The sequence below is a fragment of the Leopardus geoffroyi genome, chromosome E3 (assembly GCF_018350155.1).
Source record: "Leopardus geoffroyi isolate Oge1 chromosome E3, O.geoffroyi_Oge1_pat1.0, whole genome shotgun sequence".
Classification (NCBI taxonomy): Eukaryota; Metazoa; Chordata; class Mammalia; order Carnivora; family Felidae; genus Leopardus; species Leopardus geoffroyi.
This window is the reverse complement of record NC_059340.1, coordinates 23894505-23910368: the sequence shown is the minus strand read 5'-3', so window position 1 is coordinate 23910368 and position 15864 is coordinate 23894505. Positions and strand designations below refer to the sequence as shown.

The 15864-nt window shown below is 53.0% G+C and overlaps 1 protein-coding gene across 1 annotated transcript in view; it reads left to right on the top strand.

The window, feature by feature from the left end:
- The first annotated feature begins 1198 nt into the window (after positions 1-1198).
- HS3ST2 (heparan sulfate-glucosamine 3-sulfotransferase 2) overlaps positions 1199-15864 on the top strand; it is a 94506-nt gene continuing 79840 nt past the window's right edge. The window contains exon 1 of the mRNA XM_045459853.1: positions 1199-2143. Coding sequence (XP_045315809.1) covers positions 1653-2143 — 491 coding nt within the window. The 5' untranslated portion in view covers positions 1199-1652. The remainder of the gene's footprint in view (positions 2144-15864) is intronic.

The window sequence follows — 15864 nt, the reverse complement described above, 5'->3', positions numbered from 1 at the left end:
CTAGGGCTAAAGTCCACAGAACCTGATTAGATTATTCTCTGAAGAAGGGTGTTTAGTTTGTGGGGGGCAGGCAGTGGAGGCGATGGTGGTCGCTCAGTGAATGGTGTGTGGGTAGCACTTGGTGAACACCTGGGCACAGTGATTTGGCATTCCTGTGGGGTGACAACTTAGCTGCGTTCTTGGCCACGGTGATTTAGGTCTGTTCTGATGTACGGTTCTGATCCACTAGTGTGGTCACTCAGGGCAGCACTGGGGTTGGTCACCCACGCCTGTTCTGCGCATGGTCGCTGAAAACTGTCCTACGGGCAATTGCCGGGAAATCATTCGAAGAGGAAATGCTCCTGGAGAAGTCCTCCCTTGCGTTTCCTTCTCGTGCCACGGCATGAAGTCCACAGCATCCTGGACCTCAGGGACGCTGTGGGACCCCCAACAGCTCCCCGGGGAGCAGTTCGCCGCTAGGGGGCGGCCGCTAAGAGAGGAACCGGCCCCGCGCGGAGTCCGCTCCTTTGGGGTTCTCTCGCCCGTCGCGTCCCGGGAACTGTGGAGTGACAGTGGGGTGGGGGCGCATGCTTCATGGGTGTGAGACAGAGCGAGCCGCCTGGATATGAGTCAGCGCGCGGGGGGCCAAGGAGCTCCGCGAATAGTCACGGAATCTCACTCACGCCCTGCTTCTCCACCCATCCCCGTCTAGAGCGTGTGTCCCAGTCCCGCGCGTGTGTGCGCACACGGCACGATGTCTGATTCCAGGCTGTGTGTGTCTGGTGAGACGGGGGTGAGGGGACAGGGGAGGGTCCGTGTTGGTGTTTCCACGCCCTTGTGGGGTGAGGGGGTGTGTCCTGGTCAGGGTACGTGTGTACCTGTGTATGTGCGTGCGTGCGTGTGTGTGTCAGTGTGGTGGGACCGTGCATCCGTGTAGAGTGCTTGCGTCTGCGCCGGGGTCTGAGGCTGGATGTTGGCGCAACCTGGGCCGGGGTTCCCACCCCTGGGGGTGCTGGGGGCGTCCGGCCTCCTGGAGGAGTAAATGCCTCGCCACCCCAAGCCGGCCAGGGCTGCACAGGGAGCGGCCTGAACTGGGAGGGCCCGGGTGGCGCGTACCTGGGAGGGGCAGGAGAGTGGGGCGCAGGGGGCGGGCCAGGTCCCAGGGCGGGGCGCGAGCTCGGGGGACCCGCGCGGCTGACGTCAGGCGACTCCTTAAATAGAGCCGGCAGCGCGCGCGGCTCGGCATTTCTCGAGGAGCCGGAGCGGGGCCCGCGCCAGCGCCACCGTCCGGTCCGCCCGCCAGCCCGCGCGGCCGCGCCGCCGCCGAGCGTGGGGCGCCGCGCTCCGGGGACCAGGAATGGGGCTTCGGGCACTGGGCGCGCTCCGAAGCCGGCGCACGTGAGAGCCGAGGAGCGCCGCCCGGAGCCCCGTGGTCCGGGACGGGGAGATGTGGGACGCGCAGCCGCCTGTCCCCCGAGGAGCCGCCGTCCCCGGGATCCCCGGGCATGGTGCGCGCCCCGGCCGGCAGTGCCCGGAGAAGACGGCGCCCCCCACGCCCGACCCGCGGGGCCCGGGCAGCGCGGCGCCAGCCCTCTAGGCGGCCGCAGGGCCACGACAGCTCCGCCGCCGGCGCCCCCCGGAAACCATGACCCCCGGCGCGGGCCCATGGAGCCATGGCCTATAGGGTCCTGGGCCGCGCGGGGCCAGCTCAGCCGCGGAGGGCGCGCAGGCTGCTCTTCGCCTTCACGCTTTCGCTCTCCTGCACTTACCTGTGCTACAGTCTCCTGTGCTGCTGCGACGACCTGGGCCAGAGCCGCCTCCTTGGCGCGCCTCGCTGCCTGCGTGGCCCCGGCGCGGGCGGCCAGAAACTTCTCCCGAAGTCCCGCCCCTGCGATCCCCCGGGGCCCACGCCCAGCGCGCCCGGCGCTCCCAGCTCGCCCGCCGCTGCCGCTGCCGCTCCCGCCCCTCGCCTCCCGGCTGCCAACCACTCGGGCTCGGCCAGGCTAGGCACCAAGCGGCTGCCCCAAGCCCTCATCGTGGGCGTGAAGAAGGGGGGCACGCGGGCCGTGCTGGAGTTCATCCGCGTGCACCCGGACGTGCGGGCCTTGGGCACCGAGCCCCACTTCTTCGACAGGAACTACGGCCGCGGGCTGGACTGGTACAGGTAAGGAGGGGGCGCCCCGCTCCGCGCGCCGGGGCCCCAGTCGGGTCCATCCTTAGGGCCATCTCCGGCGTCTCCTCTCCCTCTAATCCGGTTCGTTGTGTGGTTCAAGCTGACACGTGGGGAGACTCTAGCAGGATTCACCAAGAACTTCCCGGGGATGGTGTAGACGGGCACGCGCTTTGTCGAACTGCAAAGGGTGGTTGTTTCTGGAGTCGCCGGAAGGGAAGCGGGATGTCTAGCCAAACCTCAGGGCAAGCTGGTGAGCTAGCTCCGTGTCCAGCCTTTGGGGTGGAGCGGGATGCCCGGGGAAGGGGCGGGCCGGGACACGTGCCGCTTCAGAACAAGGCCCTCTCCTGACCTTCGTTCATCTTCCCCGGCGTCTGAAGGACCCTGAGAAGGGAAAGTCAGAATAGGGCCCCCTTGCGGCAGGGCTCTGCGCTTGGATGAGGTCCCCGGTAGTTCAGGCACACGGAGAGGGCTTCCCCTGATGAGTGGGGATGAGGTGGGGGGCGGGGGGTCCCTTCTGGAGGGTCATTTTTTTACCCGGACTGAGACGCCCCCACCCTGTGCCCACCACACCCCGGTCGCTCTGACTCTGAATGAGTGGCTTTAGGGTAGTGGAAAGGAACTCTGGATTTGAGTCATGCTCTGTCACTTAGCTTGAGCAAATTCCTGAAATGCTTTGAGCCTCGATTTTTTCATCCATCCCAGTGGTCAGGAAAACAGCCTCGTCCTGGTGTGCCTCCTAAGGCCTTTCTAAAGTACCTTCAAAGTGTAAAAAAGACACCTGCGCTGGGTGGTGCTTCTAAACCCACAGCCAGGATGTGGAATTTGGGATACTGGTGGGCACCTCAGGTAAGGGCTGGCCAGGGTCCTAGGGACAGCCAGTCATAGACTGTCTGCTCCAGTACACTGGCAGGGCTGAGAGTCATCTAGGTTGGTGATGTCTGGGGATAGCCTGAAGCTTCTGGAAGGTGATAGCTCTACTGTTCAGTGCCCGTCTGCCTCCCAATCCCTGAATGGTGCTGAGGTGTAGGACTGGCCCAAACGTGGGCCGAGTCAGGGCATCCCTGGGAGTGGTGTCAGGTATGGGTTCCCCACAACACATGGATCACAGAATTCCCATCATTCATCTGACCCTTGAAGACCTTCTAGAAATGTCTACATAGTATTGGAATTGGGGAGGAATAACATGGTAGCTGTTACAGGAACTAGAGCTAATTTTTAACAAATGTTTCTAAAAGTAAACCCTTTAGGAAGTAGCAGCCATAAGCATCCTGGACAAATGAAAACTTTGTTAGGGGAGCCAACTAGGCTCATACTGAGGGGCTCTGGGTTTGCAAGGGGGCAATAGGGCCGATAGCCCTGGCCTGCAGTGGTCGTGGTTGTGGGGGCAGGGGATGGGACACACACCCCCCCTTAGGAGGTGACTCCAGTGGAGCCCGCAGGGGGTACCTGGCCTGTTGGTGACCCCTGGCACCATTATGTTGGCTTAATGGAATAGGGCAACACAGTATGGGAGGTCTGGTGCTTTCCAAACTGTGACCCACAGGCATCCCATTTGGGTGTTTGAGGTGTACAAGGACAGCGTCAGAGCCAGACCTCAGGGCGAAGGAGGCAAATTCATGGAGCAGCAGAGCCCTGTGTGGGTCAGCCATGGCCACACACTCATGCCCAGCAGGGTTTCCTCGATGGAAAATCTGAAGATCATTATGAAACCCTTGGCCAGTACGAAGTGCCTTTTAAGTGCAAAATAGCAAAATTCTGAGCATCTGGCTTTTAGATATTGTGTCCTCCAGTAAACAATGATAACCCTGCACCCAATGTTTACACTCCCCTCTCCCTGGCCCATGGTCAAGCAACTTACCTCCGGCTTCCTTCCCAGAGCCCGTGTCATTCAGGGATGGCTGCCTTTTATTTTTAACCTTGGCATGTGTGATTCTAAGCCAGCTTAGCTGTGAACCTTAGAGATGGGAGCCGTGCCTTTTTTTTTTTTTTTTTTTTTTTTTATAGCACATTTGGATTCTGCTAAAATTCTCAACTGAGCCTTGGTAGGTTTTATTTAACATCAAGCACACTGACAGCTCTACTTTTCTCTCTCCTCCACCCGGCTTCCCAGGGTCTGAGTTACCCTCCCTTTCACCCTTTGTATTTCTGGGAAAGGTTAGCCTGGAGGTCTGCCCCATTCCCACTACACCCCCAGGGGAGGGCTGGGAGCCTACAGCTCAGGAAAGGGCTATGTGGTTTGTGCGTCTGTCCTTTGCAGACCCACACCCTGGGAGTCCAGGGTTTGGTTGTGGATTGCCGTTTCTATGTAAGGTGATGCCGTCCCATTTGGATGCTGTTTGCATACTTTCCAGAACGTTTCTCTGAAAGTGCTTTATCCTTTATCATCGTTCAAGAATTACGCATCAATTGCAGAAATGTCCAGGATTCCTGGGATCCCTTTTAAAATCCACGTTCTCACTTTATTCCTGCATTCTGGGAGTTAGGACAGCAGGTGATATGATGCTCCTCTTTCTGCCTCTTGCCCTTGTCATTTCACACATGTGAAAACTGCAGCCCCCCAAAAGTCTGAAATGGGGTCCCAAAGCAGGCTGATGAGCCAGAAGTCACTGGCATGTAGTAGCCCACGGAGACACACATGCTCGTGTGTGTGTGGCTGTGTGTGTGCCTGCGCATTGCCAGCTAAGTGCTTTAACCACTGCTCTGCATAGCTTGCCACTATGGAGCTGGTGACCCCTGGGTAGACATGGCCAAAGAGCCCTTGTGCCCGGAGTGGCAGACCATATTTTCCAAAGGCAGAGTTCAGAGTGGCAGAGTTACAGGCCATGGATCGCATTATAATCTGCCCACAGTTAAGCTCCTCAGGACAACTTCTGGGTCCCGAGGCCTCCATATAGAGAGACAGGGGAAAAATCCAACTTCACTCTCAATGCAAAGGAGAGAGCCTTCTTTCTGTGGAGATAAGCCAGGAGGGGTCAAACAGTGCCTGAAGGCGGAGTGATACAGCCAGAGAGACCAGGAGGCGGAGTCTGTGTGCTCCTTGCCTCCAGCCTGAGCCCTTCTTGGGAACCAGCCCGGGAGAGCCCAGCCCTCTGCGGTGGGATCCCTCCCCTTAGAGGTTTCTGAGTTCCATCACCTGCATGTCTGGCTGGCTCCCCTCTCCCAATTTCCTCCCCGAGGTGACAGCTGGGCCTATGGGGCAAGGCCGGCTGCATGCTTGGACAGGGGACAGGTAGGCAGAAATGACAGCAGGCTGATGAGGGAACCAGAGATGGTCTCCAGATGCTGTGCGGTTGGTTGAAAGACCATGATCATCCTGTGTCTCGCCTTCCTCGTGGGATGGGGCCCGTAGCAGTCGTCACAGAAGGCTGTTGTGTGGGAAGGTGTCCCGGAAGAGTCTGTGGCACATAAAGGTATGGCAGCCATGTTTCTGCTGTTGCTGCGGTGGCTGCAGCTCCTCACTACCAGTGCTTCTGGTATCACCGTCACACTAGCGTGAAAACTTGGTTTCTGCCCCTGCTGCTATTACCAGATTGGGCTGAGGAGTTAATTAGTTGCTAGAAAAGCAGTCCCAGGATAGACTAGGTAGGGTCCCGCTCTTAATTCTAGTGTCAGCTCTGCTTCAGTTTGCTTTCTCATTTTACAGTCTTCCTTCTCTCTTTCCTTTCCTTTCCTTCCTTCCTTCCTTCCTTCCTTCCTTCCTTCCTTCCTTCCTTCCTTCCTTCCGCATTGGTAAAAAGTCACTTCACACGTCTGGGTGTCCGTTTGCTCACCTTTAAAATGGGACTGATGTCTGACCTGCTTTCCAGTCTTGTGAAACTCAAGACGGACCATGTGAAAATCGAAGATTGTATTTGGGATGCTATGATTTAGCAAGGGTTGGGTGTAAGGCAGAACAGTCCAGGGGTTCATCTTTCGTAAAGCGATAAAAACTGTGCGTTGTCTGGTAGTTTTTCGGGTCTTAGAGGAAGCTGAGTTTTGTCCTAAGTGTTCTTGATTTTGCTAGTTTTCAGGGACGGCAGGGGGCTGAGGGTGGGGGGTGAGGAGGAAGCGGATCTTCTCTAAATGCACTGAAATGCCAACAAGAGCAGGTTAACACATGATAATTGACTCTGTGCTCAGGTGACAACATTATGATAGATAAGCCTGTTGGGTAAACTTTAGACTTCACAACTCGGGTGATTTGTTTGTTCAGCGTCCATGGTGTTGTTGGGATGGTGTAAGTCAGAGTAGACATTTGCCCCAGAGGCGACGGTCCAGGGAAGAAAGAGAATCAAAAGCAGAGAATAAGGTCTGTTGCTGGCTCCAGGTCATCTCAATCAAGAAATCAAATTCTAACAGCAGAGCAAACAGAAGGCGAGGGGAGCCGTTAGTGCAGAAGACTCTGCCGTCTGCAACAAACTGAGCAGCACCTTCAGGTCATGGTCTCACGGCTTTGTGAGTTCGAGTCCCGCATCGGGCTGTGCGCTGGCAGGCATGCAGACTGCTTGGGATTCTCTCTCTCTCCTTCTCTCTCTGTCCCTCCCCAGCTAGTGCTGTCTCTGTCAAAATCAATAAATAAACATATAAAAAAAAACCCTAAGCAATACCTGACACGGACCGTTCCACACTTGTCAGGTGTGCGCAGATGTATGCCCTTGCACACTCCACAGACGTGCCCTTGCACGCACAATTGCAGTGTCTGTGCAGACACATGTCTTCAAAGGAGTTTTCCTGCCTCGGTCCAGGAGGATGTCATATGCGCTGGTTAAATGAAACCCTTGAGTCCATAAATCCAGCGTCCATGGTGTGCTGGCTGTCAGCCTTGCAGCACACTGGAGATGTAATAGTTAGTTCTCGCGCGCCTACAGTTGTCAGGCACCAAGGAACATTCAGGATGGGCAGGCAGAACTGTCATTGCTCAAAGACAGGTTTTGAAGAGCTGGCTTCGCTTGCCCCTGGAGCTTACAGGGATGGTGGGAGAGCTCGCCCTGGAGCGGGCTGTCCCCACGGTCTCTGGTATGTGGCTCTTTAGGGGGGAAAAGACTAACAGCCCTGGTGCTTTCCAGCTGTCACACGTTGTTAAGCCTGCTTCGGGGTTTTGTTTAGGTTTTATTTATTTATTTTGAGAGAGTGAGAGATAGAGCACAAGTGGGGAAGGGGTAGAGAGAGAGGATCCCAAGTAGGCCCCGCGGTGTCTGCACAGAGCCCAATGCAGGGCTCGATCCCACGATGTGAGATCATGACCTGAGCCAAAATCAAGAATTGGATGCTCAACTGACTGAGCACTGACTCAGGCGCCCCTGTTAAGGCTGTTTGGGATGCGAAAATGTGAAAATACCATTTATCAAAGGTTGTAAGAGCACACTTTCCCCCCACATTGTAACATCTCTGAATGAGGATATTTGATGATTAATGGGGTCTTAGATTCAATGAGGCATCATGTTTCCATGTTCGATGGAAACTCTTTCCCCCAGAGGTGCCTTCTGCCGTGGGGACCCACTAGACCTTCTGAAGAGCCTGAGACTAGGTGGCAAATGCCGGGTCCTGGAGGGAGCCCCAGACTGCTGTTTCTGCAGCCGTCAGGGGCCTCTTCTGATTGGCCAAGGAGCCGCACCCATCTTGGATCTATGTTACCCATGCCATCTCCCTGAAAGCACCCATCCCAAAATGAGAGAAAGTGTGGACTGATTCCCACAGGGAGTTAACAAGATGATGTGGTGGGCACGTTCTTGGTGGGCTGCTGGACCACCCAGATATTTGGAGGCACGTCCTGAGAGTCCCTGACAGGCTCAGGGCAAAGGCAGTGTCCCACAGGTGCAATTACCTGCATGCCTGCTAATGTTCCGTGCATCTGGCGTGCAGGCTTATAGGACAACTTCTTTCCCTTTGGTCAGACCTCCATGAATCAGCCCTGAATGACTGAGTGACGGAGGGGGTGGGGCGGGGGTGGAAGCACACAGCTCCCCATTGATCGGGGTCCCCCGGAGGAGGGCTCGGAGGGGAGGCCGTCTATGCGTAGAGGGCTCGGCAGCAGGGGGAGCGGGTAGACAAGCCCACAGCCTGTGAGTCAGGCCGGAGGGGCTGAAAGGTCACAGCTGGTCTAAACCTATGGGACTCAACGTCTCCTCCAGAGCTAACCCCGGGCGGGTTAATCCATTTATTTGTCAAACGCCTACCATTTGCCAGGCTCAGTGCCAGGCTGCTGTAGGCCAGCTCTTGCTGCCACTTTGTTCTTCTAATGGGCTGCAGCGCTTTGTAGTCCATGGGCAGCTTGACGAGGTGGGTAAAAGCCACCAGTGAGTGGAAATAAGTTAGCATTTCAGAGGTAATTGCTGCCTGTCAGGCTACGCAGCTGGCCTGTTGGCTCAGTCCTGCATTCATGGGGGGGCTTTCTCAGCAGGATAACAGCAGAGGGAGAGGGGTGAGGGGTCATTACCGAGCAGGTTCTTCAAGGCACGTGGGCCAATGGTACTGGTTGGGTTGTCTGGGGCTTGAGCATCACGTGGTCTCCTGGGCGCAAGTCCACTGGGGGAGTGTCCTCCCAAGCTTTGGAATCAGAGGCTCTGCGCCCATGGCCACCAGCTCCCATGAGTGTCCGCTCGGGGTGGAGGCCGGGGACCCCTCCTTGCCACTTCTGAGGGGTAGCATCGCTCCCTCATTCTCTGAGGGTGGCGATTTCCAGGCTCCAGGCATTCTCGAACCCCCTTCATGACATTTGCCAAATTCTGGCACGGCCTCTGCTCTTATTTTCTTAATATTTTGTTTAAGTTTCCACACTTAAAAGATTAGAATTTTTTCATAAAGAGCTGGGCTTATTTTTTTTTCTCCAGTGCATATATTTTGGAATAGAGAATATGTTCACATAATGCAAACTTGAAAAGTGATCAAGGCTGTCCCATGAGAAGTATTCCCCTCCTTCTCACCCCTGTTTGTGTGCCGTGTGGTTCCCCTTCCCAGGGTTACCACAGGCATCCACTGTTGTGTGTCCTAGATGTGTGCTGCTCATTTGTCCGCCTAACGCACAATATGCAAATAGAGTGGGAACACACATATTTTCTTAAAACGACTTCATTTGAAAACCGCCCTATGTGGAAAACCAGCCCCACTTTGCCATCATTAGAAAGGAATCGTAAAAATACATAGACTGCAAACAAAAGAGTGCAATTGAAGTTTTGCTTCCTAAGGTGGCTGGACCGTTCCAATCCTGCAGCCTAATCAGTTTTTGTTTAAAAGTGGGTACTGGAGGGGTGCCTGGGTGGCTCAGTCGGTTAAGTGTCTGACTTCGGCTCAGGTCATGATCTCGCAGTCTATGAGTTCAAGCCCCGCATGGGGCTCTGTGCTGACAGCTCAGAGCCTGGAGCCTGCTTCAGATCCTGTGTCCCTCTCTCGCTCTGCCGCTCACCTGCTGCTGCTCTGTCTCTCTCTCTCTCTCTCTTAAGAATAAATAAGACATTAAAAAAAATTAAGTTTAAAAGAGAGTACTGGAGATACCACTAAGAACAGCTAGAGAAATATTAATTGCAGCATGAGACTTTTCTTTCTCCTCGATGTAGGAGAGAGGAGAAATGGAAATGAAATGGAAAAGATACAGATTTTCTCACTGTGAGAAATATTCAGTGATATTTAATAAATATTTAATAAATAATAACTACCCAGTGATCTTGGGTAGGTTGGTGGAGTACCCCCAGATTATGGAGATGGGCCACATATCTGACATCTGGGGAAACCCTGCTAGAATTTGCAGAAAATCACCTTAAGTAAATCCTGAGAGGTTTCTAGCTTTCAGATTGCTTTGATGTGTTAATGATTGGAAGAGACAAGCCAATGGAAGACTCAGGACAAACAAGAGGCTTCAGAGAGCTATTTCAACAAGCAATATTTACAAGGGAGTCTAGACTTCAGGAGAACAGCATTCCCAGAATAAAAGGTGTAGCAGGTATTTAAAGGACCCCCCCCCACAAAGTTGCCATTGGTTTCTTCATTATTCCCATGGGTGGAAAAATGATCAGATCTACCTACATAGGTCATTGCATCCATATCTGCAGGCGTCAGTGTTGCAAAAATCAGATGTCAAGTTGTTTCCACTAGAGACTCAGCAATCTATGGCAGTTTATGGGAATGGGTCTCAAGCCTTTTTTTTTTTTTTTTTTTTTTTTTTAATTTTGATGCTCATGCAAGACAGGGTGTCTTTTTAAAATTTCAAGATGCAAAGTCCCTTTTCTTCTACTCTGTGATGCATGACGTGAGGCTTCAACCTAGGGCAAGGTGTCACTTTTGCTTTCTCAGCTCCGTAGAGGGAGCTCCACAGGGGAAAATTGTCCCTGGGACTTATTGTCCCTGGATGTAACAATACCCAGCAGCAGCCGTTTAGAGGGTGTCTGTGACAGCAGGGCATCCTGAGCTTGCCTTCAGTTGGGTAGATAGCCGTCAATGCTGATGAAGAGGCACCTTTCTGCAAACTCAGGGCACCTCCTGGTCTCGGTGTTCATGGCTGGGCGAAGGAGACCCGCACCCACCCTGAGGCTGGGGAGAGGTGAGCAGGGCATTGCCGCGATGGCTCTTGGGAGAGTGGGGCTTCTTGTGGGGTGAGGGGGAGGGATGGACAGACGCATCTTATTGGAAGGAGGAGGACAGCCCAGATTCAAAAGGCATGGGCGAGATGACCTCAAAATGGGGGTAAGGAGGCAGAAAGCACCAGGGCAGGCAGCTTCAGCGCAGTGATTAAAAGCTTGACTCTGGGAGGCGCCCAGGGGGCTCAGTGGGTTAAGCATCTTCGGCTCAGGTCATGATCTCGCGGTCCGTGAGTTCTAGCCCTGCATCTGGCCTTGTGCTGACAGCTCAGAGCCTGGAGCCCGCTTCAGATTCTGTGTCTCCCTCTCTCTGCCCCTCCCCACTCACTCTCTCAAAATTAAATAAACATTAAAAAAAAAAAAAAAAGACAAGAGCTTGGCTCTGGAATCAGAATGAATGGGTTGGAATCTCCTCACTTGCACCACCTGCCAGGTTTGTGTCCAGCAGCCAACGGCTTCTCTGTGTCTCAGTTCCATTGGCACACTGGGACGAGCCCTGTGCCTTAACCCCACAAGCTTGCCTTGAGGATCGAATGAGTGATAACATGCACACGTACTCAGATTTCTGGCATGTGGAAGGTGTCCAACAAGTGTTACCTGTCATTAGTTATTAATTATTTTTCATCATATCTGTATGGAACCAGGTGCTGAGGGCCTAGAGGTAAATAGGACACAGGTCTTGTCACGGGGCTGTTCACAGTGTGATCCGATTTTGAGATGCTCATGGAAAATCAGATGCTGAGAGATACCATAATAGACATCCAGGCAGAGCTCTAGCAGTACAGAAAGGAAATGAGATCCACTTGGGAGAATTTTGGAAGGCTTCCTGGAGGAGGCAATATGTTATTTGGGTCTCAGTGGGCAGAGAGGATTTTCAAAGGGAGTGGCCGAAGGAATGTTGTTTCTGAATCCATTCATTCCACGACTGCACTTCTGATCTCAGTCCCACACACCTTTATTGGCCATCTACTATATGCCAGCTGCTCTGCCGAGCCCTGGAAAAGTGCAGACGAGAAGTAGGATCCCCTTTAAAGAGCTGAAGGGCACACACGTCCAGTAGCAAGACTTGCAGACACAGAGAGGGTGCTCCCAGCACTGTGGGATCACGGAGGAGGGGGCCTCACACAGCGTGGGTTAGAGAGACATTTGGGGGAGCTGATGCCTAAGCTGTAGGGTGTTGGCATTTGCTGTATCCTAGATCTGGCTGCTTCTCATCATGCAGGTTCCAGCTCAAATGTCACCTACTCAAAGACATCTGTTTCAGACGCTGGCTGCATCCTGGAGGTACATTTGCAGAATTTGCTGAGGGATTTCGCGGTGGCAAGGTGTGAGGGTGGGAAGTCAACAGGGTGGTGCTGCTGCTCCTGTTGACGACACCCACTAAGGGCTTGCTCTCTTTCAGGCCCTGACAAGTGACATGCTGGGGTTGGACCCTAACATGCTTCCTAGTACAGCCCCTGGCTTGACTGACCACATGTCTATCTGCAGGTGTCCTTGAACTGTCCAAAGACCGGAAAGTCATGTTCTGCTGTAGTGAGGTGGGGGATGGCACAGTCCTTCTCCCTCTCTCTGCGGGTCCTTGAGGCCCTTTTGACACCTGCAGCATTCTTAAGTAACTGCTTGAGATCCTTTGAAGGTTGAATTAGCTTTGCTCCAACCCAGAAAAGGTATGCATGTCGCCCAGTTTGTCACTCTCATTCCAGCCTCATCAATGTGCACGGCAAGGCAGCTGCCTCGATGGCATTGCTAGATCTAGGGGACTTACGTGTGTGGGGCCCTTCACATCGAACCGAACACCGTAACACCTGCCTGCAGGGTAATCGGGATCTGAATCTCTCCGACTTCCCCAAAGCTGCCGGAGCGTGGGGAGACGTGCTCTGCACCGGCAGCCTCTTTGCAAGTGTTTCTGCTTTGATGGTTTTAATGAAGATATGAAATCACCTAACGGCTTTCATTTTGCTCAAGCGAGATGGCTTAAAGCGGAGCCAGCATTTCCCAGGATCAATCCCCATTTTCAGAAGTGGTTGGTTAAACTCTCTGCAGTTTATGGCCACTTCTGGCTGAAGCAGTGGGGGATCTGAATTATTAATTCCGTGAAAAATGAGTTAAGTCACTGCAAAGCTCTGTGGTGGCAAAATCCCTACTGTAGGCCCCTGTTCTGGTATTTTCTCTAGCACAGACCTCTCCATTAACCAGAAATCCTTGGGCAACTTGTCCACATCGCTGTCTGTCTGTCATTTTTCCGGGAGGGGAAGGGCTTGACTGAATTCGGTTGTTCTTTCCTGCCGAGGATGAAGAAGAGGGGATGGGCACAAATGGCTCTAGGAGGTACTTAAGTCAAAGCCATTTTCACAGGCACTCGAATTTGGACATTGTTCAAATGACGAGTGTGCCAGCAAGGTCGTCTCCCAGACATGAACCCTTGAGCACCTCTACCCGATATGGGTGGCTGATGGCCGGGAAGTGTGTGAAAGCATGGTGAGCTCAGAGCTGGTCTGAATATGGCCCTATGAACAGGAACAGTGACCGAGCTGCCCAGACCTTGTATCTTGCGGAGGAGCTGGTTGGGATAGGGGTGGCGTCCCAAACTCAGCATCCTCCAGGGACTCTGTAGGCACACGCGTGAGTGAATGAAGTTGGCTGTGGGGCAGTAAAGAAAGAGAAGGGGCAATAAGGGCAAGTCCCAGTTAGAGAGGGCGCTTGTCCCATTTGGAGGGGACAACCACAGTTAATCCCAACAGATTTTTTTTTTTTTGCCATCTCCGTATTGCCAGATCTTCTAGGTTTTCCCTTTTTTAGAACAAAGCTTGAAATATGGCACTTTTTAAAAAAAGCGAATCTCAATTTATAATTGTGACTTACTGATTCACAACTTCTATAGAACAGCTGTGGACCAAACTGAACATGTCTGTGGGCTGGATGTTACCTGTAACTGTCCTGTCTTGACTTTGATGGGCTGGGTGGTGGAAACAGGCACTACTGCTTTTCCAGTCTTGCCTCTGGCACATATTAGCTGAGGGGTAAGTTGCCGCCTTCCTAAGCTTTGCTTCCTCCTATGCAAGATGTGGCTGTTGTGGGTGTTCGTCCTTCCCGGATTGTTGTAGTGATTCCATGTTGTAAGTACGCATTAGATTTTATTAGTCTTGTGATCCCCCTTCCTGGATTCTGCCTGGAGGAGGTAAGCTGATGGGCATGCCTGGAAGACAAGAGGCCTAACATGGACCTTTGTCAAGGGGAGGAAAGCTGGGGTCTTATCAGTTGGACCAAGAGGAAGGAGAAGAATCTAGAACCAGGATGACCCATGGTTGGAGAAACCTATGTGCTTCTAGAACTGGCCCCCAGGGAGGGAGCCCGCAATCTCCAGCACTCGTTGTCATCCGAGTCCCTGGAGGATGTTGAGTTTGTGGCACCATCCCTGTCCCAGACCGCTCTGTGCAGCTGGGTCACTGCCCCCCAGCGCACAGTGCCATTTACAACAGCTCGGGGCTCTCCATCCTTCCGCGCGCTTCTTCTGGCTTTCGTGACTGGATGGGGTAGGGAAGCTCAGAGGTCCGTGCTCTAGAGATGACCTTGCTTGCACAGAAGGTGACCGCCTCTGTGATTCGGTCGTTTGGTGTAGACAGAAGTCCAACCGGGAGAGTGAATCTTGCTAATAGGGAGAGGCTAAGGGATGGCCAGGGGTGGACATGAAGAATTTTTGTTCAGCCTTGATCAGTAGTTGGCACCTTCAGAACAACAGACGAACACGGGGATGGGGGTGCAGAGGAGCCTGGGGCCAGAGATCATGATGGAGCCCAGAAGGCAGCCACCCCTCAGGAGAACCAGGTGTGTCAGAACCGGGCACGACTCCCTTTAAAGCCAAGCAAAGCCTTGATGAGAAGGGACATCCGTTGGGATGGGTGTACGGTCAGTACTGAGAGCCCGGAGGCATGAGCTGGTGGTGGGAGAGCGGGCTTTGTCATGCCCGTGGGGCAGTTCTGTCCACGAGTCTCCTCAGCCATCGGGTCCTCAGAGCTCTATCTGAAATCTGACCACACGTCTCCTCCCAACCTTCAGGCATTTGGGTACCATCTTCGCGGTTTATTTTTGGATGTGTCTACAGATATTTTAATTTACTTCACATGACCTTAAAGTCCACTCATAACTTGTGCATTAACATATTTACTGAAACGTGAAACTTCCTATCACCATCCGACATGAGAATCCCTACTTGCCTGGCACAGAAAATTGTCATAAACACAAATGTGGTAAAAACCAAACAACACAATTCAGTTCCAGCCCAGACGGGCTGGTGCCTGTGCCACCAACGGCCTTAGGCACACGGCATCAGGCAGCCTCCCGCTTTCTGAGGATGAGAGAGAGGAAGAAGCCCCTTAGAGAGGTGTTAACAACATTTTAGCACCTAACTAAAACTCTCTCCCTGGTGTAATCAGAAGATTTGAATAGAAAGGAAAAGGAAAGATCATTATTTTCTAATGATGTGATTAGGTGGCATTTCAAGTCGTGTCCGTGGGCCGCCTACATCTTTCTCTTTCAGCTGGTGGTACATATTGCACACATTGGGACATGCTGGCCGACCCACTTAGATCCCTCTTGCTTTGATGGCGCTGTATTATTTTATCATACTTGCTTGTCATGGTCCATCAACAGCTTGGGAGGGACTGGCTGACATTACGAAGTCTGGGTGGTTTAAAAAGCTGTGATTCCAATTTTAATTGCAAATTGATGGGGCATCATGGGAAAAGCGAATGGAGACGTGAAGAACTGGAGGAAAAGATTCAGCTCTGCAGTATTTTTAGATTTTTTTGTCCCCCCCCTCCCCACCTCCCCGGATGGGTTTTGTATAATTTTATCTGGACTCTAGGTTTGGTAAGTTCCAATACCTTCTTCCTACTGCATTACCCGAGGGCTAACCCAAACTTTCCTTACAATTCCAGTTGAAACGACCTATGTAAAACCTTTATCTGTGGTTCCTTTAAAAAACTGTGATTTGGATGAATGTCAAAGGCATTATGCCCAGTGAAAGAAAGGTTAGGTACTGTATGATTCCATTTATATGACACTCTCAAACAGACGAAACTGCAGTGATAGAGAACAAATCAGTAGTTGCCAGGGTTTAGGGCAGGGGGAGGGTTTGATTATAAAGAAGCAGATAAGGAGATT